Source organism: Cynocephalus volans, chromosome 3 (assembly GCF_027409185.1).
Source record: "Cynocephalus volans isolate mCynVol1 chromosome 3, mCynVol1.pri, whole genome shotgun sequence".
NCBI classification, from domain to species: Eukaryota; Metazoa; Chordata; class Mammalia; order Dermoptera; family Cynocephalidae; genus Cynocephalus; species Cynocephalus volans.
In genome coordinates, this window is record NC_084462.1 from 94,853,064 (window position 1) to 94,878,559 (window position 25,496).

Below are 25,496 nucleotides of genomic sequence, written 5' to 3' on the forward strand. Positions count from 1 at the left end.
TAAGCAAAATGACTCTTAGCAAGTGTTAGATCCAAGGGAATGTACATTACTATTCTTGGGAAACATTCTATAGTAAAAAGTGAAAGACTGATCAAGGACAGCAGTGTTTTAAAGTGATGTAAGAGAAAATTATGAAACAACTCTAGAACAGTGTTTCTAAAAGAGTGATTCCCAGCATCTCCTGGGAACTTAGTAGGCAGGGGAACATGCTAATTCTCACACTCCACTCCAGATCTACTGAATCAGAAACTATAAGTGGATCTTAGCAATATGTGTTTTTTTTTTTTTTTTTTTTTTTGACCGGTAAGGGGATCATAACCCCTGGCTCGGTGTGGTCCGCACCACGCTCAGCCAGTGAGCGCACTGGCCATCCCTATATAGGATCTGAACCTGCGGCCTTGGCGCTACCAGTGCTGCACTCTCCCGAGTGAGCCACGGGGCCGGCCCAACAATCTGTGTTTTAATAAGCCCCCAAGTGATTCTAACACATGCTTAAGTCTAAAGACCCACTGCTTTGAAACAGAGGTTGGAAAACTGGCACAAGGGCCAAATCTGGCATGCCACCTGATTTTGTATATAAAGTTTTATCAAACATAGCCATTCTCATTGGTTTATGTATTTTTTAAGGCTGCTTTCACTCTACAACAACAGAGTAGAGTAATTGCAAACTGTATGGCCTGAAAAATCTGAAATATTTACTATCTGGACCTTTTATAGATATCCTTCCAGGAATCTAGCTGACCCCTGCTCTATATGATACATTTTAAAACATTTTTCCTATTTATGAAGTAAAACATGCCCCCTACTTCAGTAATTTGGAAACTACTGAAAAGTATAGACAAAAGTTAATCCCATTATCCAAGGGCAACCACCACATTCAATATTTTGTCAGAAGGCAAGTTTTTAAATGCATTTTAAAAATGGAATAAATACTATTTCTATTTGATGAGTTAAGGTTCATGTACAGGTGCACCCCATCTCCTAAGTGAGCCATTCATTAGGAAAGGGGTAGAAATACTGGGAGGAGCTGGCATACCGTTTAATGTATCCACCACTGGCTGCTCCTGGTTGCTGAGGCTGACCATTTGTCACTGGGCCTGGCTGCTTAGATATTACATTGCTAGGTGAATTGTCTCCACCATCTCCCCATGTTGTCTTATAGGCCTTAGTAGACTCAAAGTTCTTCACCCTGTATAATAAGAGTCAGGAGTATAGAGAGTGAAAAGCAGGAGAGGGAGAGATAATTATTAGTGCTTGTTATGTTGAGGATGACCCTAACACCTTTAGTAGATAAGCTGCACAAAGCTAAATATTATCTACACTATGCTCCATGGCAGTATGGGATAGGAAAAGATAAACTAGGTAAACCCATTGACATTAAAACATTTTTTAAAGGTCCAAATACTACTTCTACCAAATCCTCACTAAACTGTTAGCAAGGAGTAGCAAAATGCAATTATTTGATTTTTCAGGTTCCGTTATCCTCTAACACTCTCTAGAAAGAGGTTAATGGATGCTAGAAAAAAAAATCCCTTAGGAAAGGTGTTCTGGGATGCCTTGAGAGGTTCTTTGGAGGCACTGCAGAGGTTGATGAGGGACAACAGAGTAAGAAGGCTAAGTAGGTAATACTTTGACCTCAGCTGCGCACTCTTACTTGAACCAGAGAGTAGTTCCAGCTAATCAATATTTTTAAGTTAGAATTTTGCATAAATTTTTTTCTTTCTTTCTTTCTTTTTTTTAAAAGATGACCAGTAAGGGGATCTTAACCCTTGACTTGGTGTTGTCAGCACCACGCTCTCCAAAGTGAGCTAACCGGCCATCCCTATACAAGGATCCGAACCCTCGGCCTTGATGTTATCAACACCACATTCTCCCAAATGAGCCACGGGCCATCCCTTAAATTTCTTTTTTTAAAGTTTCTTAAAAAACAAAATCATGAAAGAAAGGCATGATTATTTTCAAATTGGACAATCAGCCCATGAATAATTCCCTCAACCACACTGGTGCCAGTTTCAAATCCTTTGGTTTGGGCTTTTTCATTTAAGAATTTACTTTTCCTCCTTTAAAAAAAAAGCGATCCTAGTCTAGGCCTCTTAAAAACAAAGGAATAAACTTAAGGTATAACTGATATAGCCAAAAATCAGTCAAAGCCAGAATTTTACCATGGGATTTACTACTCAAACGAGTAGAATTGGCAAGAAAAAGAGCCTAGGAAAGTGACTTTCAAATGGCTATTACGAAAAAGTGACACAAAGCTTTTTTTCTATTATGTGGCTAGACACAGTCAAACTTTCACTCAATTTTAGTTTTTGCTTTTTTATAAACAAAAACAAAGTAATAAGTTGCTATAATATTCCACATTATACCTTAATGAAGAAGTTTCAAAATTGCAAAAATTGCAAAGGCAGAGAAAAGATTTTATGAAAAAAGTGGCTCCTTTCTTAATAGGCATGTACACTTTCATTTTTGGCAAACCTAGAACTGGATCTTAGACCTTAATCATTAATGCTACAGAAAGAGTACTACTACTTTTTTTGTCAGAGGTACAGCAAATGTAAACAAATTTATCAATACTGAAGAGCTAGTGCCTTTCTTGGTTCCACTTTAAGTTCTCACAATTAACTATGCTATTTTGTTTTACTAATTAATTGATTGATTTATAAATAAGCCATGTTAAAGTTTTCCTGGAACAAGGTGGGATATACATTTTTTAAATGGATATTTTTCACATAATTATCTGTTAATTTGGTGAAATCAATTTATGTGTATTCTTTGTTTATAAAAGATAGGTCCCAGGCAAAATTCTAAAGCAGAGTAATAGCTAGTAAACAAAATAAAAAACTTATCAGAAAGTTAATACCAGAAGAATTAACAGAGGTATTCTAAGTGGAGCTTTTATTAGGATGTCAGCTTGTGAAACAGGTGGAAGAGAAAAGGTTGTAATTCAAAAGTGACAAATGAAATGCTATGTCTCAGAGAATCTGAGCACAGGACTTATAGACTCCTGGTCTATCAAGGGATACACAATATATATGCTCCAACCTCTTTCCTAACCTTAAGAGGCAAGACTTGAAATTGTTTAAACTTATGAGAATTCTTCCACAATTAGCTATAATGGGTATAAGATGCAAATGAATCATTTTAACATGATAATGTGAATGAGTTTCGATTAAGCATAGTCTATAACAAAGAATCAGATTGGTTATCAAACTCTGTTCCGTTTAAAAGGGCTGGATCTTTGAAGGGCTGGATCTTCCATTATCAAGGGGAAAAGATACAAAAAACTGACTTTGAATTTTTCCAGCTTTGCACTGGGTTGGCATGTTTACTTTCAAATAGGTTGGGGAAAAAACTGCACTTTTTCATGCAGTTATGATAGGTTCTGCAAGTTTATAGGGGTGATTTTAAAACGCTGTTGATTTCTTATCTTCAACCTCATGATAACTCCTTGTCTCTCTTTCAGCACCTCCAGTCCAGGTAATATCCTTTGTTTGCTCAAGACCTTGCCACTTGCCAATACCCTGGAGCTTCCCCCACCAACTTGGAACAGCCTTGAAAGTTAGCTGTTTTTAAGGCATTGCTACGTAGGTGCCTACCTAAGTTCATAAAGTAAAAAAATGTTTAAAAATATAATAATGGGTTTAAACTTTATCTTCGTTCCAAAGGGTCTTAAATGCTTTAAAGGTAGTATTTCCCAGACTTGTCCGAGCATCAGAGTGACCTGGGTGCTTTTGAACACAAAGATACATAAGTTATACTCTGAAGATTCTGTCTCAATACATACAAGGTAGAGCCTGGGAATCTTCTGTTGTTGTTTTTCAAAGCTCAATGGGTCATTTAGCTTCCAAGGAGGAATATTTTAGTTTACTCTGATAGGCTATCTAAAGACTCTAGTAGTCTATATATTGGGACACAGGAATTAATCTGGAGGAAGCAAAAGGACACACCAGGATTTAAAAAAAAAAAAAAAAAGCCACAGTATTTGGAGTAAAATGACTTGAATCTCAATCTTAGACCAGTCATCCAGTAGCTATAGAACCTTAAGCAAATTTCAATCTCTGAACATACCTTTCCTTATATGTAAAACTAGGATAATAACAATACTTAATACTTCACAGGGCTGTGAAAACGTTGTTGATAATGGATATAAAATTGCTCTGTACAGCACAGGATAAATATTTTTATTCATTGGCTTCAGCCTCAACCTAACTCTTAGTTAACAGTTCATGCTTATAAGTACATAGATTACCAACTAGCATATCTACTTTTTGGCCTATGAATATTACCTACCTTTGAAATCTACAGATAGTTGAACATAGTTGGAATATGGCCACATAAAACACATCTAGGCCCAGGTTGTTTTAGTCTACAGTAAGAAAGAATGGTTCTAATCTGTGAACTCTTTTGCAAAGACAGCCCTTTCTGGAAAGAAATTAGCCTTCATGATAGAATGCTTAAGCAAATCTGTGATAAATTTTAAAGAGATTAAGAACTCCATCTGGAAAGTAAGATTTACGCCTGTCAGTTTTGACAAGTCTAGTAATCTTTAACTATTACTTTTTTTCATTTAAATATCTTATTCAAAAATGGCAAATTTGAAAAATAAGAATTTGAAAGATCTTTAATCCATTCAAAATCTGCTATAAAAGCAGAAAATAGTAAGTACCAAGATATGAGCCCCCAAATTTTAACAATTTCATTTTCTAGTTTTGGTTATCATCAACATTAGTACTAACAGAATAAAAACAGCAAAAAGAAAGACCAATATTAGCTATTATCCTTTCACATCAAAGAGAAAAGGGATCAAAAATATAAATTGTAATATGAATAAGTATGTGTATGTGTGTGCACACATGTGTGTGTTTTGGATGGTTAAGCTAAGAGAAGAAGAAAAAGGAGGACAGGAAACAAAGGGTAGAAATCAAATGCTTAATTTTTTAACCTTTAATCATGGTCTTCATGATTTTTATAAAGATCTAAAATTAAGGAGTCAGACATTATAATAAATAATAAGATGACTAAAGGGCTAAGCACTATGAAAAATTAAGATTAGTTAGTTCCATATTAATTCAACATGAAATCATAACATGCTAAAACATGATGTAATAGAAATTATGGAACAGATTATAACATATATAAAGAGGGGAAACCCTTATTTAAAAAAAGAAGATACTAGATACGGCAACATTTAAAATTTATATCCCACCTTGTTCCAAACAGGATTTAAGATGACTAGAATGGGTATTAACTCCCTGATGTGGTAGTGGCCTAAATCATGAGGGATCCAAATCATTAGAATCAACACTTTAATAGAGGAAATCTTGACTCAGGAACCAGAAAGCAGTAGGGAAATGTAACAGAAGATAGGATGCTGAAATCAAAGTTCTATGAAGCAAGAGATGCATTCCGCCTTACCTTTGATCAGAACTAGACTGCAGCAGCTGTCTACAAAGATCAACCTATTTAAAACTTCTTAGGAAACTTCAGAAGTGTTGTTTTGGTAACCTTACATGTTATTTAGCAAAAATTTAGTTATCTGAGCCATTAGTCAAAGGGTGGAATTATAAATTAAGATCCTTTTGTCAAGTCCATCTTTTGTCAGACAGCACCCATTGAGAACAAATTCCCCTTACATTATACACCACAGCACAGTTTTTGAGACAGTCTCCACCATTCACAAAATCCATGCACATGCACAGAAAAGCCATTTGAAGCATCACCTTGAGATAGCAGGTTAGCAGCCCAAACTGCGCCACAAGACTGCATCTTAAAGTTCCCCTTGATCAGTTATTGAGCCCGGCTTCTGATGTTAAATCTTCATTTTTAGTAAGCAGATTAGGAAGGAAGAGATTAGGTGAGAGAATGTAATGCAGAAAATGGTAAATGGCAGTCAAACAGAAAGGAAGCAGGTTTAGAGTTTTAAAAGCATAATACATTCAAATTCCTGCCTGGTTTCATAAAACAACTGACATCTGAGAATCTAGATCAAAAACAACAAGAACAACAAAAACTATTTAAACCAGAGCACACTTCATTTTTCCTCAGATGGTTTGGGTGATGATATTCTTTCCTAAAATTATAAAAATTAATACAAGAAAAGGCAAATACTAAAGGGAGATATCATGAAACTTCCTAACTCTTTCCTTAGTGATTACAGATTTCTCACAATTATTTCTATCATGTATTTTATTTGCAATGTAATTTTAAAAATCTTTTTACATTCTAACTTTTCCACCAACCAACAAGTTTTTCAAGGACATTCAATCAACAAGTATTTATTAAGTACCTACTGTGTGTCAGATACCATTTGAGGAATGAAAAACAGAGTAATGATAAATAAAACAGACAGGGCCAGAGTTGTGCCTTATTCATATTTGTATTTCCAGTGAGTAGCATGGAGGAAGCACTCAACTGCTGAATGAAATATAATTCAATATTTAACCATTCAAATAATTTTTATATCTGAATATGACATAAGATTGGAATAGTAGAAAACCTGTAGTACCAATTTTGAACTTCTCTAGTAAGTGGTCCAGAAAACACCAATTTATCTTCAAACTACACACCATTATGTTTCAGTTTATAAGACAGGCAAGGTAAGACAGAAGAATACCTTGTCTAAGAATGGTTAAACTGGGACATCAGGCAGTTTACTATTCCCATTTTAAGTCTGCTTCCTTTTAAACTCTTGTTAATTAAAATTATAGCTTATCAGTTACTGTCAAAGATACAGGATTTTTAAAAAGGATCTGTGCTATTTTAGAATTCAAATGTAGCAAGCTAATAGAATGGCATTTATTCACAATTTTAAACTTTAATTCTGGCAGTCTGTTACTAAATTCCAGTACTCCTTTAGAAAGAAGTAGCTAGTTAAAATTTTATGTATTATTTAAAAAAAGAAAAAAAAAAAGATTTGCTGACTGGGCTTCAATTAATCCCACTGAACAAAAGAAATCTCAAAGAACAAATCTACTCAAGACATTTTCTATACAGCAATATTTGTACATCTAACAACAGCAACAACAAAAAGGCTCATTCCTGTCAAAGTCAAAGAATATAGTATATAGTCAAAAGCAGGGATACTGTCTGGTTTTGAATACCAGCCCTTCCACTTGCTAGTGTAGCCTCTTTGTGCCTCTGTTTCCCATGTAAAGTGGTGATAATAAGAGCATCTATATCATATTAAGGCTATTGTTTATGAATTAAACTTAAAGTGCTCAAAGTAGTAGCTTAAATTAATATACAGGCCCACAATTGTCATCCAAAACCCTTGGATATGAGATGTTTTGAGAAGTACCACATAATCAAACACATCAATATTTCTGCAGTTAATATTTACACTAAGAGTGAAAAGGAGTATAAATAGCTGCAGTTCAAGTTACATTATGTAGCCTACTGAGCTGTGGCATCATTATGGAAAAAAAACCTTGGCTTTTAGAGTTTTTTATTTTTTTTATTATTATTATTATTATTTTTTGCCTTTTTTGTGACCGGCACTCAGCCAGTGAGTGCGCCAGTCATTCCTATATAGGATCTGAACCCGCGGCGGGAGCATCGCTGCGCTCCCAGCACCGCACTCTCCCAAGTGCGCCACGGGCTCGGCCCTAGAGTTTTTTAGATTCCTGAATGGTAAAGAGACTGTGGACCTGCGTTGTTATTACTTCTACAAGTTACTACTACTACAGGTTGAGCACCCCTTACCTGAAATGCTTGGGACCAGAAGTGTTTCAGATTCCAGATTTTTTTTTATTTTGCAATATTTGCATATACATAATGAAATATCTTAGGGGATAGGACCCAAGTTTAAACACAAAATTCATTTATGTTTCATATACAAGGGTACTTCAAAAAGTTCAGGAAAAATAGAATTAAATAATATAAATCTTTCCACGAAATTTTTGAAGAACCTGCGTACACCTTCTACACATATCCTGAAGGTAATTTTATACAATATTTTTAATAATTTTGTGCAGGAAATAAAGTCTGTGTACACGGAACCATTTGAAAGCACAAGGTTTCATTATCTCAGTCATTCGTGTGGAGCATCTGTGGTTGTTTGGCCCCTCTTATCTGCCATTCAGGAATCTATCAACATCATTCAGGAATCTGAATTTATATGCTACCAGTAAGCAATCATTTTCTTATACTTATTGACATATTAGTACTTAACAGTAAAAAATATGACATACCATTAATACAGCAAAAAAATAATGTGTTCAGGGTAACTAGGCAGCATAGTTGCATCACCAGGATACCTGTATTAGCTGCTAAATAGTAACAACTAACAATGGCAGGCTTTCAGTCTCCACCCACAATGCTGTGTTTTGATTAAAAGGTTATCATATACTGTATTTTATGTTTTTAAGTGAGAAGAAATATCAGAAGCAGTTGAAACCAGGAAGTGGGTCGTGTCGGGATGAGGAAGCATTCTGCTAGACGGCTTTTTAAAATGTTTCCTCCAGAGTCATCTGCATCATTAACAACAGTTTTTGTCTTAGAAGTCTCTCTTTGAACTTTTAAACTGACATGATATCTTGTTCTGTTATGAATGCACACTTTCTAGTTCTTTAACAAGCCCATCACACATTTTCATCATGTCATCTATAGGTATTTTTTTCTGCAGTGTTAAGGTCATCTTTATCGTCACAGATTGAGTATCCCTTATCTCAAATGCTTTGGAACAGAGGTGCGGAATTTTCCACTTGTGGCATCATGTCAGTGCTCAGAAAGTTTCTGATTTTGGAACATTTCAGATTTCGAATTTCCAGATTAGAGGTGTTCAGACTGTATCAGAATTAATACTACCCTTGTACAAAGAGAACGAAGATCCTGTGTCTGCTTTTGAGAAGTTCATGTTATGGCTATTTATATAATGAGCCTAAATGAAACACAGATTCACAGATAAGATTAGAAAGATCAAGACACTGGTAGCAATGATGGAGACTGAGCTGAGGAAAAGAGACATCACAGCGGCCAAGGTCTCAATGTTGTAAAGGAGAAATAAGTGAAAGAAAAGCAATTAAAATCAGACATCTTTAAAGTGGAATATTAGTGACTGCTGACAGGGAATGAATTCAGTACTGCAGAAAAGAAAGCTGTGTGGAAAAAAAATAAAATAAACTGGAATATTACTCTCTCCTCTTCAGGGAACAACTGTTCTGTTATAGCAGCCCCTTGATTCCATTTGTTAAGGAGTGCCTTCTCTTGACCCACTGAGAAAAGTTTCCACTGAGAGTGAGGCTAAAGCCTGCTTCAGGACCATACTCTACCTTCTCTTCCACCAGTGTCCAAGAAAAGCTTGCCTGTGCTTGGCTGGGATACACAAAGAGAAATAAAATAAATACTTCTGAAGCTCCATTTCTCACTTTCTATGATATTAGACAATTGTAGGATTCACTGCTCCTCCTGTTCATCAACCCATGGCTCAGAGCTGATCTTGCTATAGATTCTAGAGAGGACTTCTTTCTCCTTGTTCTTCTCCTAACATCTGATCTCAAGGAAATTCATCTACTTTCTCTCCTCTACACTCTTCCAAGAGAGCACGTGGAACACAGGAGTAAGGCACAACAAATAAATCTGCAAACACAGCTAAAATTTGAATCAAATAGTCTGTGCATTTATAACTTATTCATTTAAAATAACCTGCTAAACACTGACTGGCAAGTCATAGTTATTAAAATATGGACTTTCAGAGAGTCAACCACGGTCAACAGGCTTGTGTTAGAATAGAAAGCCGGTGGACAAGACTAGGAAGAGCACTGTCAAATCTTGACTTCTCATGACCAAAACAAACACTAAAGTTGACCAACAAGCAACTACATTCTATTTTCTCTAACAGAAATGGCACAGAAAATGTTGTCATATGCAAACACTTTTCTGAAAGTATGACAATATAGCAAAAACTCCTCCATTTCTAATTCCTTTAAGGAGTAAAAGTGCTGAAAGTCTGTAGACTTTTGTATGCCACTCTTGGTTTACCAGACCAGCTGGCACAACTGGATGGTAGTACAGTAGTTCCCCCTTATTTGCAGTTTTGCTTTCTGTAGTTTCAGTTACCTGCAGTCAACTGCAGTTTGAAAATATTACATGAAAAATTCCAGAAAGAAACAATTCGGAAGTTTTAAATTGTGTGTTGTTCTGAGTGGCGTGATGAAATGCCATTCTGTCCTGCTCCAGATGTGAATCATCCCATTGTCTAGCATATCTGCACCATATACAGTACCCACACTTTAGTCACTTAGTAGCCATTTCGGTTATTGTATCAAAAAAAACATAGCATACAGTACATAAAGTTTGGTACTGACAGCAGTTTTAAGCATCCACTGGGGGTCTTGGAATATGTCCCCCCAGATAAGGAAGGGACTACTGTACTAATTTTTATGAAGCTCTTTAAAACTGAATACTTTCAGCAGTAAATATAGTCATTCCATCTCCAAACACTGTCATTTCAACTAAGGATAAAGTTCAAAGTTGTTTTGTTAATTACTTTTTTAAAAACAAAAAAAACTCCTTCTAAGAGAAGGGAAGATGATAGTTGAATGCCTTGGCCCAAACCTCATCTTGATCTGAATATATAAAATATTTGTCAACACAATGATGTTTGGTTTATCCAAAGGTAAGTAGATAATTTAAATATTCACAATGGAGTCACCAAAAAGAATGAATTCCTTTGTGTCAAGCATAATTTCATACATTACACACAAATGGTTTGAAGACTCTTCATCTCCTAGTTTACTAGATTCCAGATCTTCAGAGTCTTCTTTGATTCTTCCTTCTTCATGTTTCATATATAATCAATTGATTTTAAATGAATTCTCTGATTTACACTTTCCTCTCTTATCTCACTGATAAAATCTTACATCATAGGCCTAGAATACAAAAGGTTTTTAACTAGTCACCTGGTGTGCAGAATACAAAAGGTTTTTAACTAGACCCCTGGTGTGCAGAATACAAAAGGTTTTTAACTAGACCCCTGGTGTGTACTCCAACCTATCAATTCCTTAGTTTGGCACTCCAACCTATCAATTCCTTAGTTTGGCATTCAAGTTTCTCTACTACCTATTTATATCTTATTTTCCACTTCTCATCTACATGGATGATGCAGTTCAGTTGTCGAACTCTTCCTTAATCTTTGTTTACTTTCAACCTTCCATAGGAAATACCTTCCCCTCTCCATTCCTTCTAACCACTCAAAGCCCAACCCATATTCTATCTCTTCTTTGAGATGTTCTCCAACCCAACCTTTACCAGTTTTGTACCCCTAGCCTTAGATGATATCATATGATCTAACACTAAATTTATATATTTTCTATTTTTTGCTATTCTTTCTCATATATCCAACCACATGGTAAGTCTTCTGAAGACAGGTCCAAGTCCTTTACACCCTTGGCCATCCCTCTTGTGTCTACCATAGAATATATATTTTGTCAATACTTCTTATTTAAAAGAAAAAGACAATAATTCCATCTCGCTCTGTATCATCCAGGTGCATATTTTCAACCTTTTTGTATATTACTACAAATTGAAATTGGGACTTGCTCCCAGGATTGGTCAAATTTAAGCCATAGTTTTCTGTGAACATGCCTATTCACATGAAAAGCTTGATCTGCTTGAAGGAGAAATATCTTAAGTTTATCTAACAAAGTTTCTCATTTAGGCCTAGTCATAATTCTGACCTTATTTGGAGGAAGGGGATGGATAGGGGATGGGACTCAGGGAATGCTATCATTTATCTATCTATCTATCTATCTATCTATCTATCTATCTATCTATCTATCTATCTATCTATCTATCTATCTATCTATCTATCTATCTACCTATCTATCATCTATCTATCTATCTATCTATCTATTTTTAAAAGGTTTTGATTTATCAACTCACCTATTACATGGGCAGACACAAAGGCCACAGCACTTGTTGAGCTCTGTTAAAGTCTTCTCTGCCTCTCTCATGTCTTTATTTATTTGGTCCATGCCTTCTTCTATGCGGTTTAGTTGTTCTAAGAATAAGTTGCGGAAGTTACATTTTGTGTTATAATTACGGTGTCAACCAGAAAATGCTATTATTATGCCACAGCAAACTTCAACCTTAAATCTACCAACAACCCACCACAGTGAATATATTAGTGCCAGAAAGTATTACGAGCTGTTCAACATGAAAACAATCTTTCTTATTCCGATCCTGAGCACCTGGCCTCTTACTGTGAAAAAATTTGTTCTAAAGAAACTTGTACACTAGGATCATATGAGGATTGTTAGAGATCACCCTTGCAACCAAGTTAAGTATACTTTGACCAGACCAGATCTCCAGCATTTCTATCTATCATTTAATAGGCTCAGGGCTGGTGAGTTAGCTCAGTTGGTTAGAGTGTGGTGCTGATAACACCAGGGTCAAGGGTTCAATCCCTGTACTGGACAGCCACCAAAAAAAAGAAAGGTTAAAAATCTGAGGCTGTCACAGGACTAATTAAAACTAGACCAGATTATTCACAGCCAACTCAAATCAAATGTTTCCAAGTTCATCTAAATCTAGACCTGTATTTAGGATTTATCTTGACTTCTGAGGATGATGCAAGAATATCATACTGTGTAACTTACATATGACCAATGCACACAATAAACCATGCTGGCCTTAACACATACATGGTATATAGCTGGGCATTGTTCAAATCAGAACAAAAGAAGTAAACATATCACTCTTATCTTACAAAGGGAAGGCACTCTCAAAGGCAGCAATTTATGACTGATTTGATAGGGCTCTTTGGCATCTCATGTCAACTTAAGAGTTTCTGCCAATGACTTCAACTCACCTCCTTGTTCATCCAGTAGAGTGATTGTCTTGATTCCTGCATCCTGAGACTAAAAGAAAGGGGGAAAAAGCCAATAGTACAACAAAACAAACCCCAAACAACAGAAACAAAACCTATAAGGATTGACAAATAGCAAGACAGAATCATTTAGAAATCTAAGCTCTCAGGGGATTAGAGCTACAGACAGAACTAGTATTCTTAAACCAACACACTTTAACATATTAACCCCCCAAAATAATTAAATGACAAACTCTGGTGAATTCATCTTCCCTGTCATATTCCAATACTGTCAAAGGGAAAAACAGAAAAGGTCTGTTAGTGCATAGTTTGACAATTTCAGCAAATACTGGGTTCCAGATTATAAAGTGTATTGATGATACTCTTTAACACCAAGTCCATCTAGTGCAATTAGGATTCCTCCAATAAATTTCTACACTTAATTTAATGATTAAACATTTTCTTACCTCAATGGCTAAACCCAGGATTCTCCTTGTACTTTCCAGAGACTAGGAGAAAATATAGAGTTTCAGCATTCCAAGACATGTAGCAAAAAAATAAAAATAAAAAATCTGATCACAGGCCATATTTATGATGCCACTCTATTTTTAAAATAAAGTCCATCCCTCACTTTAAAACAAGGGAAAGAAAGTTGATCACTATACTTTTACTTATTTTCTTCCTACCAGGTGCTTGTTAAAAGAAAACATAGATGGTGCAGTTAATGGGAGTCATAAAAATGTTACGAAGTCAGAAAAATTTAATGTAGGTAGAAATCTAAGTATATTACACAGATATTAGAAAATTGTTAACTAAAAGTCCAGAATTCATCAAATCTAGTGTATCTTTGTTGCATGTAACTGTTAAGTAATGACTATCTAAAATAAATCATACACAATTGTTTTCATTTATTTAGCTTTTTGGTGAGTTGAAAAAAAAGGAGCTAGCAATGGTAGTATGGGGCAAATGCAATCTTTGATATAAAAGGACCAGGAAAAGGTCAAATGGTCTCTAAGTAGGCCTTCTCATTCCTCCAATGTGAAAACTGAAAATGGAATTAATTATTCAATCTGAGTAAAACATTTACCTCATCTGTAACCTGGTGAGCCCTCAGCTGAATTTCTTCTGATGACAGATTATCCATGATGAATCAAAATTCTATCAGGTACAGAAACAAAAATGTGGATATTCTATAAGAATAAAGATACAAAAAAGTTTGTTTGAGCAAAGAGTGTAGATTTATGGAATTCAGATACTTAGGACAACAATATAAAAGAGGTTATCTATACCACAGGTAAAGAAATTAAGGCTGAGAGAGGCTAAATGAATTTTTAATGCTAGTTAGTACCTGTAGTGGATTGAGTTATGTTCCCCCCAAACTCCCTGAAGCTTAAATTGTGTCCCCCAAATTTTATGTGTTAGAAACTTGGGCCCCACTGTGACTGTTAAGAGGGTGGGAAATCCTATTACAGTAATTGAAAGGTGGAACCTTGAAGAGGTGATTAGATTGTAAGACTGTACAGTAATGAACGCATTAAAAATGGTGGTCAGGAGCATGGTTCTGAGGGCTTTTAGAAGAAGAGAGAGGAGAATCTCTCTCTCTGCTCTGCCATTTCACAATGTGATACCCTGTGTCACCGAAGTCACCACCAAGACCCTCACCAGATGTGTTCCCTGGACTTTGGACATCGCAGCCTCAGAAACTGTAAGCAATAAATTTTATTTTCTTATAAATCACCCAGTTCTGTGTATTTTGTTATAAGCAACAGAAACAGACTAATACAATATCAAAGGTAAACTCACAATACAGGTTATAGGACTTCTAGTGAAGTACTCTTTCCACTTGGAAAATGGTCCCTCTACTTTGAGAGGCAAAGCCTTATTAGAAGACAAGCTTTGAGAGACTATTAAAATCCTACCAGCCAGCTGCCTCCTCTCCCCGCAAAAGAGACTATTAAAATGAATTCTTTGTTGTACAATGTTCTTCATATGTTGTCTGAATACGGAAAAGCAATAAGGTGAAGAAGTCCAAGTTAGTAAAGTAGCAAAATCCAAAGTCATGTGCCTGAAGAACACGGAAGACATTTCTAAAATATTTCAGCTGCCCTGGCTACTCACTGGAGAAAATGAAATATATTCACTCTTAACAAGAAAAGGGTAATACAGGTACAAAGAGCTCAGAATAGAATTAAGGTTTTTATTATGGGTCAATTTTCCTCCTCCAATTACTTGTATTATTTGTTTTAGTGAAGTCTCTAAGAAACTGAACAATTATTTTTCTGTACATAGTAACTCAGAAAGAGAAGACTTTAGGGACATTCAAACTATAAAATAAAACATTTAGTAGGTGTTACTCAGTACCACTGTTGTGTATTCCTCTTTGAGAAGTCATGTGGAGTAATAAGCACTGTGTGATGGATCTAGGTTTTATTTACTTCATTACACTTGCTAGCTTTGTATTAAATTTTTGAAAATGAATTTATCAAAGCTCTTTGCCAATGACAGAGATAAAGTCTGGTTCACATTCTAAATTTGCCTCCTAGCATTTGGCAATATCTGGAGACATTTTTGATTGTCACAACTTGGGGGGGGCATCTAGTGGGTAGAGGCAGGGAAGCTGCTAAGCACCCTCCAACAAAAAAGCCCCCCGACAAAGAATAATCCAGCCCAAAATGTCAAAGTGCTGGGGTGAGAAACCGTGCCGTGGAGTATACTTACATTCACTGATAAGCAAGGAACCTAATTACCCAGGGATTTTACTTTATCTTTGTACCTCTAACACCTAACAGGATCTGACAGTAGGTATTCTGAAAATGTCCGTTGAAAGAACAGATAAGTAGATAAAAGAGGATGTATTCTCAAAGTATTTAAGGGGCTCTTGGAAACAAAGCTACGTGTAACAGTAGCACAAAGCCTACAAATAGCCACTAGAACCACAAACCAAAAACTGCCATTGCATATGTATCATCTGGAACAGCTTGCTGTTCACATACGAATCTTTTCATTCACTTTTAGTAGAATCATCTTGGATAACACAAAACACAACCACATATATTCCCAGTCCGGGAAGGCATTGCAATTAGAGTCCTATCTATAACTCTACTGTTATACATAAGTGTTTTAAGGTCTAATTAAGATTTTAAGCCTTGTTTTGGCAGCTGGCCAATACTGGGATCCGAACCCATGACCTTGGTATTATAAGGCTGTGCTCTAACCAGCTGAGCTAACCAGCCAACCAATATTTTAAATCTTGATTTAAGTTCCTAATGCTCATTTTAAAAAGTACTTTAAGTTCCAAATTTAATTTTTTATTTTGCTTGCCATAGTAGGACTGTGGTTCAGGCAAAATGCTCATCTATTAAGATATATACTCAAGATATAAAGTCCTTTCTTGAATTAACAACTGTTCATTCATTACACATAAGCATAAATAGAACTATGTGCTTTATTAATTTGCTAATTGTTTTATAAATCTTTAGCTTTATCATACATATGTCCATGCTACCGTTCCTCTTTTGCCAAGAGAAGAAAAGGAAGTTAGTTTTTTTGCCCTCTCACTTCCAGATTTTTGTACACCTTTCCTTTCTGTAATACCCCACCTGCCTACCCAGGTAAGCTCATGCTTCTCCATCACTTCCTAGAACCCCAACCAAGATAACCCTCCAAAGCCTGCCCTTCCCAGACAGTATGGTCTAAAGTTACCTATTCCTCTCATGTATAACTCCTCAATACCCAACGAAGAAGAAAGTGATAAGAAAAACAATACACACCAATCCACTAGTGTCTGGAAATGGCACCTCTAGTCAGGTTTTCAGATATAGTATCCTGTGGGTAGGGATATATTTGGGGGGAAGGAAGCCCAGATTTCTCAATTTTTATTATAAAAAATCTTATAAGTTTGAAATTCTACTCCTAGAGGTGATCCTTGCCAATTACAAGCCAATACTGGCTATCTTCCTAGTTAAAAACAAGCAAAACTCCATGAAGGTTCAAAGAGAGCCTTGAATGCACAATTGTCCTTTGTTAAAATAGAAGATTCCAAGAGTCCTGCCTTCTAAATATTAAAAAAAAAAAAAAAAAAAACAGATGTACCTGGGAGGTGGGTGTTAAGAATCACTCCTAGGGCTGGCCTGTGGCTCACTTGGGAGAGTGTGGTGCTGATAACACCAAGGCCATGGGTTTGGATCTCTATATAGGGAAGGCCAGTTAGCTCACTTGGGAGAGCATGGTGTTGACAACACCAAGTCAAGGGTTAGGATCCCTTACTGGTCATCTTAAAAAAAAAAAAAAAAAAAAAAAAAGAACCACTCCTGATACGGTAATGAGGTCATCTTTAAGACACACTATTTCAGTGAACTCAAAGTTCTGCCTAATAACTGCCTTTTTTTTCTTCCCTGAGCAGATGACACACAATACAAGGATCAGATCAAGGACAAGGACAAAGAGAGACAAGATGTAATACTCCTCAGGCTCTTACTGGTCTTTGCAAATCTGCTCAGAAATGTCAGAGTATAAACTAGAATTAGCTATATAGCTCTACTTATTACTATCTTCAGTTTTTTGTGGTTTTTTTTTTTTTTTTTTTTTTTCAGGAAAAGGCCTCCCATAATGCTGAGGAAAAGAGAATTGGTGTGTGAGGGATGAAAAACAAAACAACACTTGACACAAAGATGCCATTAAATTTACTTTTCTCAGATTTAATCTAATAGATTAAATATCTGTTATTTTTCCAATATTCCTGGAAATTTAATCTACTATGCTAATTGTGTTCCTTTGAGAGAAAAATGCAAGATTCTTTTCAGTGCTTTTACACCCTATTTCCTTTCCTATGGTTCACTTGGACTTACTAAGACTCCTAACTTAACTTTAACTTCTTTTCTATTTTAAACCTGGGTGGGGGAAGAAATGTTCATTTAGTACCTACTGTGTGTCATATACCCTACTAAGTATTTATATACATCATTATCTCCATTATTCTATTTTATAGATGGGGAAATGAAGGCTCAGTTTAAGTAAATAATATATCCAAGGTGACTGAGTCAGTAAAGAGCAGATTTATTATTCAAGTCTGGATCTACTCTGAAACCAAGGATAGCTCACAGTCTGGTTAATAGTCTTATTGTTGACTATATCCCCCTTAATAAATATATCAGATCCTATGAGAACTCCTGAATATTGGAAAATGGGCTAAGCAACACTACCTGATGACTCATTTCAAAATTTCAGATGCCTTCTGTAATAAGACCATGAAATCTTATCTATTCCAGAGATTCAAATAAAACAGCTAAATTGAAAGAAGAAATAGAAAGACCAGAGTAATCATGGTTTTAGCTGCCTTCTAGTATTTTAGAACCTGGAAATATCTACATTAATTTAGACAATAAAAATAAAACTATTGGGAAGGAAAACACACAACAAAAGGCCTTGTAAGATCATGTGGTTTCATTTTAAAACTGGAGAGCTACTCAGGAAGTAATAGAAAAAAGAGCATTTTAAATCATCATCAATTCCACAAGGTCCTGCCAGGAATGATTTTATAAAATAATTCACTTTATACTGGAAAGCAAGAATTTTGCAGCTAAAATATTCTACCAAATTAGTATCTTGCCTAATTCCTTCTCTTAAAATTAATTTCAATGAAGCTGATCTACAAGTTACACTCATAGGGTTTATTACTGTAGTCTTAACAGTTTGATAACACTTGCCATTTACTTGCCATTTACTTTGGCATATTTTGATTAAATTTTTATGGTAAATAATGCATTTGCAACAGTGGAAACTTCTGTTTGTGGTAGGGTACCATAGTAGTTAAGAGTGGGAGCTCCCGTATACAAATTCCAGCGCTACAAAGTATCTGTTGTAAGACCTGGGGCAAGTTACCTAACTCCATTAAAACTAAGTTTCTATATTTGTAAAATAGGGATAACAATAACAATCTGTTCCACAGGGTTTTTGGTGAGGATTAAAAAAAGTTGATCCATCCAAAGTGCTTAGCACAGTGCCTGGCACATGTCTGGTGTTCAATAAATGTTAATCATTATTTTTACATTACTGAAGCAGAAAGAAATAGTAGGCAAAACAAAAGTTAAGCAACAGTGTTAAATATTAGCGACAACAATGTAGATGCAGTTTAAAATAATAACTACTAAATATCAATTGTTCATCTGCAAGAGTAAATTTGCATATTAAAGTTGATGATACTGTATAGGCTATATACATTTGAACTATTTTCATGCCAGTCATGAGTCTGTATACATCAAGACAGATATCAAACAGGCTTACATTAAACCAAATTTCCTGTTGATAGGTACCTCTGTAGACAAATATATATTGCTTTGCATGTTTTAAAAAATAAAAGATTATTCTTAAATAGTTCTTTTTTTCTGGCTAAGAAACAAGGAACAAAGTGACCCAAACCACAGAAAGGGGCTTAGATTATGAAAGTTAGTAATAAGGTAAACAAAGTATGACTTTAACAAATATATGAGTGTGTGTGTGCGCATGCGCGCGCGCACGCTATAATTACCCAAGGGGGGAAATATGGGTAGAAAAAAGTCTGGTAGGTAATTATCAAAATATTGCCAATAGCTGTGGTGGTATTACTAGAATTAAGAGTAATTTTTCTTTTCCCAATTTTCAAAGTACTTTGCAATGTAGTTATATTTTAAATTTCACACATTTCTTTTTATTGTAAAATATGATAGCTTCTGACAACCAAGAAAACAGATTTATAAGACTGGAGAAAAACACAAGGAATAAATTCTAGACTCTAATTCATAAGCATAATATCAATTCTTAGCTTCTCTTGAGAGAATCTTCCAGTTGGCACGTACAGTAAATATAAGTTTGTGGATTCCCATCCTTTGACAGATGATCATCCATTTCAAACCATAAAAGTATAGAAATAATACAGTAGAACACTTTTCTTAAATGCTGCCCTTGCTTAGGTTAGGCTGAAAAACATATTTCACATTAGGTGGCAGGAATGGGTTATAATGGGGTCTGAACAAGTTCTTAGTACTTTCATGGCAAAACACTAAGAGGTAGATAAAAGAAGATCTTGTAAAGCACACAGACAAATTAGCTGGAATAGAGAATTTATAACAGTCCCAACCTGGAGTACAATCTCCTGTCATTGCCCCTCACCACCAGTATATCCTTTTTCTCTAAACTTTCCACCAACAATCAGCATCTCAGGAATTTCCCCCCCAACCTCCCAAAAAAGGTATGAAATTAGAAGCCATTTAAATGGTAGTCTGTAGGATTTGCTTTAAAATAATTCAGAGGTGGAGTAATAGGTGGGAGTATAGAAGAAAAGATTGGCTTTGACTGTTGAAGCTGGGTGAATAATACATGGAGGATCATTACACTTTCTCAACTTTTTAGTATAAAAACAGTCAAGCATCACAAAAGTTTTTTAAAAATGGCAGCTGACTTTTCAATAGTCTGTTCACCATTTTGAAAGAGGCAAGATAGTGGGTAGTAAATTGAAAGGAATCACAGTAACAACTACAATAGTTAATACTCATGTGAGCTGGCCTGTTAGCTCAGTTGGTTAGAGTGTGGTGTTGATAACATCAAGGTCCAGGGTTCAATCCCTGTACCAGCCAATTGCCAAAACAAAACAAAAAAACAACTTATAAAGCACTATACATGCCAGGCTATATTCTAAGAAATATAAAATATGTATAAGTATATTATATATATACATAAACAAACTCATTTAATAAAAACCACTAAATTACACACTCAAATGGTGAATTTCAAGTTATGTGAATTATATCTCAATTTAAAAAGCTGAAAAAAAATGACAGGGATAGAGAAAAAATACTTGAAAGAAGGAAATGGTCAAGTTAAAAAGTATAATGTGTAGGAATTAAAAGGAAAATGAGAAGGAAAAAATATTAATTTTGTAGTTTTGCTATGCCAAACATACTATTTGCTGCCAAAGTATACAGCTCACATTAGAGATTCAGTTAAAATAGATGACAATAGCTATAGAGTAGGCACAACTACAAACTTATATTTTATACTCAATGAATCACCTCATTTCTTCTCCATTTGGAAAATACTAGTTTACAGAAAATTTCTGGGCCGAGCCTGTGGCGCACTGGGGAGAGTGCCGCGCTGGGAGCGCGGCGACGCCCCCGGTGCGGGTTCAGATCCTGTGTAGGAATGGCCAGTGCACTCACTGGCTGAGTGCCGGTCACGAAAAAGACAAAAAAAAAAAAGAAAATTTCTGCTTAATTTTACCTTAACCACTTATTTGAGGACAAAGTTTCTTTTAATTCTCATCTCAAGAGAATTCTCTCTGAAGAGAAATAAACCTCAGAGATCACCTCATCCAACTTGTTCATGCTAAGAGAGTAAAATGCAACTCTCTTGTCTCTCGGGTTCTTTCTATAATACTAGAGGGGGGTGGGGTGCAGATGTTGGAGACTAGTAAGGTACTTCCCGGAACAGACTTGATGGTCGCTGAGGAAGAGAAAGCAGTTGTCTGCAGAAGTCTATGGTCTTAGGAGGGCAGGCCAAGTTAGGGCCCAACTGAAAAGGGAAACTATAGGCTAGGGCTGATATCTCATGTGAAAACTACCGTCTACTTATGGTGAAACACCCTGAGAAAGCTGAAAACTCCCTTACACTGGTGGATGGAGGGCAATGAGGAGTCAACAGCCTGTCTAGTCTGAAGGCTTGGCAAGAGACCCTTGAGCTAGAACACATCCCTCTTAATTCATTTCACAAGCATTATTCAAGCATTTACTATCAATTAAGGGAACATATTTCAATGTCAAAAAAAAAACCCACTCATAACTTTAAAGTCATATCATATGTTACTAAGTATTTTTTTTTTAGAAACTTATTTCAATGTATTTTGTTTTTTATGGAAAATAGAGCATTCCTCTCCACTGCCTCCAAACATACACAATTTTCCTTTTTTCAGTTTTCTAGTTGTTTAATGCATGTACATTCCTACAGGACTAAAGTCTTCTGAGCTAAGGCTAAGATTATTTGAACTACTGTCAAAACCTACTTGGGTTGCATGGTATATGACTTTAGTTATTATTAAATCTCCTGTTACTAGGGCCGGCCTGTGGCTCACTCGGGAGAGTGCGGTGCTGATAACACCAAGGCTATGGGTTTGGATCCCTACATAGGGATGGCCGGTTGCTCACTTCAGAGAGCATGGTGCTGACAACACAAGTCAAGGGTTGAGATCCCCTTACCTGTCATCTTTTGTAAAAAAATAAAATTAAATAAATAAATAAATAAATAAATAAATCTCCTGTTACTAAGCTTGCTATTTCTAGATAAGGTGAGAATACATTGTATTGAATGAGCATAATGTAGTGGTTAATAGCACAGACTTTGAGGCCCATAGACCCTGAGTTCATCCTAGCTCTGATACCCAGGCAATTTACTTATCTATTTAGGAAGTGCTTAGCACAGTGCCCAGCACAGAGTAAAGACTCATGAAATGACAGTTATTAATGAACTGAACATTTACATACATGTTACCAGTTACGTTCTCTGTGGTATCTGACACCTGGTATAAGAGTGTTTGAGAAGCTAATTAGAAAGCTTCTAGGTGAACTTGGAATCGGAGCCAAGTTGGATGGTTTAGGTAAATATTTTATTTAGGCAGGGTGAAGCCCTGCCAATCACCCCCAACCTACCCCTGGTATCTCATGTCATGAGTTATTCTAGGTGCCTTCATTCTATGCACCTAAGTATGAGTATACGCACAGAGCACACCTAAGCAGCTCTTACTTGAAGACTTTAAAGATAAATAATAGAGAATGGATAGAAGTAATAGAAAAAGGATTACAAAAAATAAATCAGAAATTCAGATACAGACTATCATTTACTGGGGAAAAGAATTTAGTTTCTCTTCAGGAGTATATTTTTTGCTCCTAGATTCCATTTCTAATACAAAACATTTAAAATGTTCACATTCATACTCAAAAACTGTAGGTACATGCATAGGGCCGGCCCGTGGCTCACTTGGGAGAGTGTGGTACTGATAACACCAAGGCCATGGGTTTGGATCCCTATATAGGGATGGCTGGTTGACTCACTTGGGAGAGCGTGGTCCCGACAACACAGAGTCAAGGGTTAAGATCCCCTTACTGGCCATCTTTATATAGTGAAAAAAACCAAAAAACAAAAAAACAAAAAACAATGGGTACATGCAAACTATGGGTTTTTAAGTATTTCAGAGTACTCTAGTTTAAGCCAAAAAGAAACTATACTCTGATTGGGAAATTTAATTCTTCTTGAAGGAATTTGGATGAGATAAGAGTCTCATTTATGTTAAGGATAGTGCAGTGGATTGAATTATGTCCCCCCAAAACTCACTGAAGCTTGAATTGTGTCCCCCAATTTTTATGCATAAGAAACTTAGCCCCCACTGTGACTGTAAAGAGGGTGGGAAATTCAATTATGGTTAATTGTAAGGTGGGCTGTGAAGACATAATTGGATTATAGGACCCTGCAGTAGTGAATGGATTAAAAATGGTGGTCAGGGGTGTGGTTCTGAGGGCTTTAAAAGAAGAAAGTCTGTCTTTCTCTCTCTATGCTCTCTCTGCTTCCACTGTCTTACAATGTGAGACGCCTGGGTCACTGTCACCATCACCAGATGGACTTTGGACTTCCCAGCCTCACAAACTGTAAGCCATAAATTTCATTTTTCTTTATAAATCACCTAGCTCCAAGTATTTTGTTATAAGCAACAGAAACAGACTAATACAGATAGTTTCCTCCTTTTACTTCCTCTCTCATTTCCTTTCTACTTTCTATACAAATAACTTTAACCATTCTTATATAAAGGCCTCAAAACTATGCAAATATTATAAGTTCACCACAGATTCATATCTATTAAGCATCTTGGTTTCAAAGTACACTGAAGCACATGATTCAAGACAGAAATCATACTAAAGAGTGGGAAAGTACCACTAAAAATCAGGAACTAAAAAGAAGACTAAAATTACACGTCAGTTTTACAGAACCTCCTATTGCTACTTAATTGCTTGATGTCCAGCACCTGGTCTTCAAGTCCCTGTGAACCTTGGAACTTCCACAATTATACTCAAGTCACCCAGAAGTAATCCTGGGGAAGCAGACGTAGGTGTGATTGTAATCAATTATATTACCCCTGTCCAAAAGAACGGCTGTGGGAACAGAAAGGGGATGCTCTATATGAAAGACAAGAATGAAACTCAAGAGCCAGAAGCTGCCAATCTATCCAGAGAAGAGAGGCAAACAATCTGGCAGATATAAGTATGATATCCTCCTCCAGGAGATACCAAGTGTGGGGTGGGGCTGACCAGTAAGGCTTCACCCCACCTGAATGAAATATTCACCTAAACCATCCAAGTATTTTGGCTCTGATTCCAAGTTCACCAAGAAGCTTTCTGGTTAGCTTCTCAAATATTCTGACACCAGGAGTCAGAAGCCACGTACAGAGAACATAAGCTTTCAGGTCCCTGGAAAAGAATAAACCCCACAGAACATTAAAAGAGTGGCATTCTTATTTATACAAAAGGCAATATAATAGAGTGGGTAAATGCCCAATATCTGAAGGCAGAATGGTTTCAAATCCTCACTACTGCTACTTAAATTCTCTGTGCATAAATTTCCTCATTAAAAAAGGATAATAATGCTAACCAAGTGTTGATATATAGGTTGAGTTAATTCATGCAAAGCATTTAGAACAGAGTCTGGCACACAGTGCTCAATAAAGCTATTATAATTTTTCATAATAATTATTAAACATCTCTTTGTGATTTTGATTTGTGTGAGTCAAAATCCAAGTATGATCAATTCTAATAAAAATTATGAGTTCAGATTATCAAGGAAATGCCACAATATAACACCTCAGTGATCAGGCAGGAATAGAGTATGTAAGTGTTAATGTGAGTGTGTGTGTACATATGGAGAGGGCAGGGTGGCTTTAAAAGGCAGACAGAAGACAGATTATGAAGGGTTTTGCATACCGTACCAAAAAGTTTGGATTTTATTTAACAAGCATTAAAAAGCTATCTAAAGTAATCTCAATTGTCAGAACATTGTCAAAATAAATTTAAAACAAACTTTAAATCTAAGTTACAGAACTCAAAAAATCAACAAAATGATGAGGGAATTCCAGAAAAATATAGTGATCAGTGATTTTTATTTTATTTTATTTTATTTTTTTAAAAGATGACCGGTAAGGGGATCTCAACCCTTGGCTTGGTGTTGTTAGCACCACGCTCAGCCAGTGAGCAAACCGGCCATCCCTATATAGGATCCGAACCCGTGGCCTTGGTGTTATCAGCACCCGCACTCTACCGAGTGAGCCACGGGCCGGCCTTAGTGATCAGTGATTTAAATATTTTAGTAGCAACACAACCTATATTGAAACCAAAACATCAATGAACTTAGATGAGTGCAAATGGAGGCCTCCCACTCTCAATATTAAAAAAAAAAAAAAGCACAGTACATGCTGTTTCCTGGCTCCATAATCCACTTCCTCCAATTGTTGGAGGTTTTGGATCCATCTATTTCAAGTCTCTACCCACCACAGCAAAGAAAAGACTAGTCCCTGTCATCTGTCCCACCATCAACCTGTAGATCTGGAAACAAAATATGGTGCTAGAATAAAAAGTTCAGCACCCTTGCGTGCAAGCAACATAATATATTATAAATGCTAACA

General features: G+C 36.0%; 1 protein-coding gene across 2 annotated transcripts in view; it reads right to left on the reverse strand.

Annotated features, from left to right (window-relative positions):
• Nucleotides 1-25,496, reverse strand: part of SNAP23 (synaptosome associated protein 23) — a 32,824-nt gene that overhangs the window by 5,638 nt on the left and 1,690 nt on the right. The window contains exons 2-6 of one of the 2 annotated variants that reach the window (XM_063088518.1): nucleotides 13,893-13,963; nucleotides 13,273-13,314; nucleotides 12,809-12,857; nucleotides 11,881-11,998; nucleotides 1,037-1,189 (exon numbers count right to left, since the gene is read on the reverse strand). In XM_063088518.1, coding sequence (XP_062944588.1) covers nucleotides 1,037-1,189; nucleotides 11,881-11,998; nucleotides 12,809-12,857; nucleotides 13,273-13,314; nucleotides 13,893-13,949 — 419 coding nt within the window. In that variant the 5' untranslated portion in view covers nucleotides 13,950-13,963. Of the gene's footprint in view, nucleotides 1-1,036; nucleotides 1,190-11,880; nucleotides 11,999-12,808; nucleotides 12,858-13,272; nucleotides 13,315-13,892; nucleotides 13,996-25,496 lie in introns of both variants that reach the window. The other variant, XM_063088517.1, reaches the window with a different exon arrangement.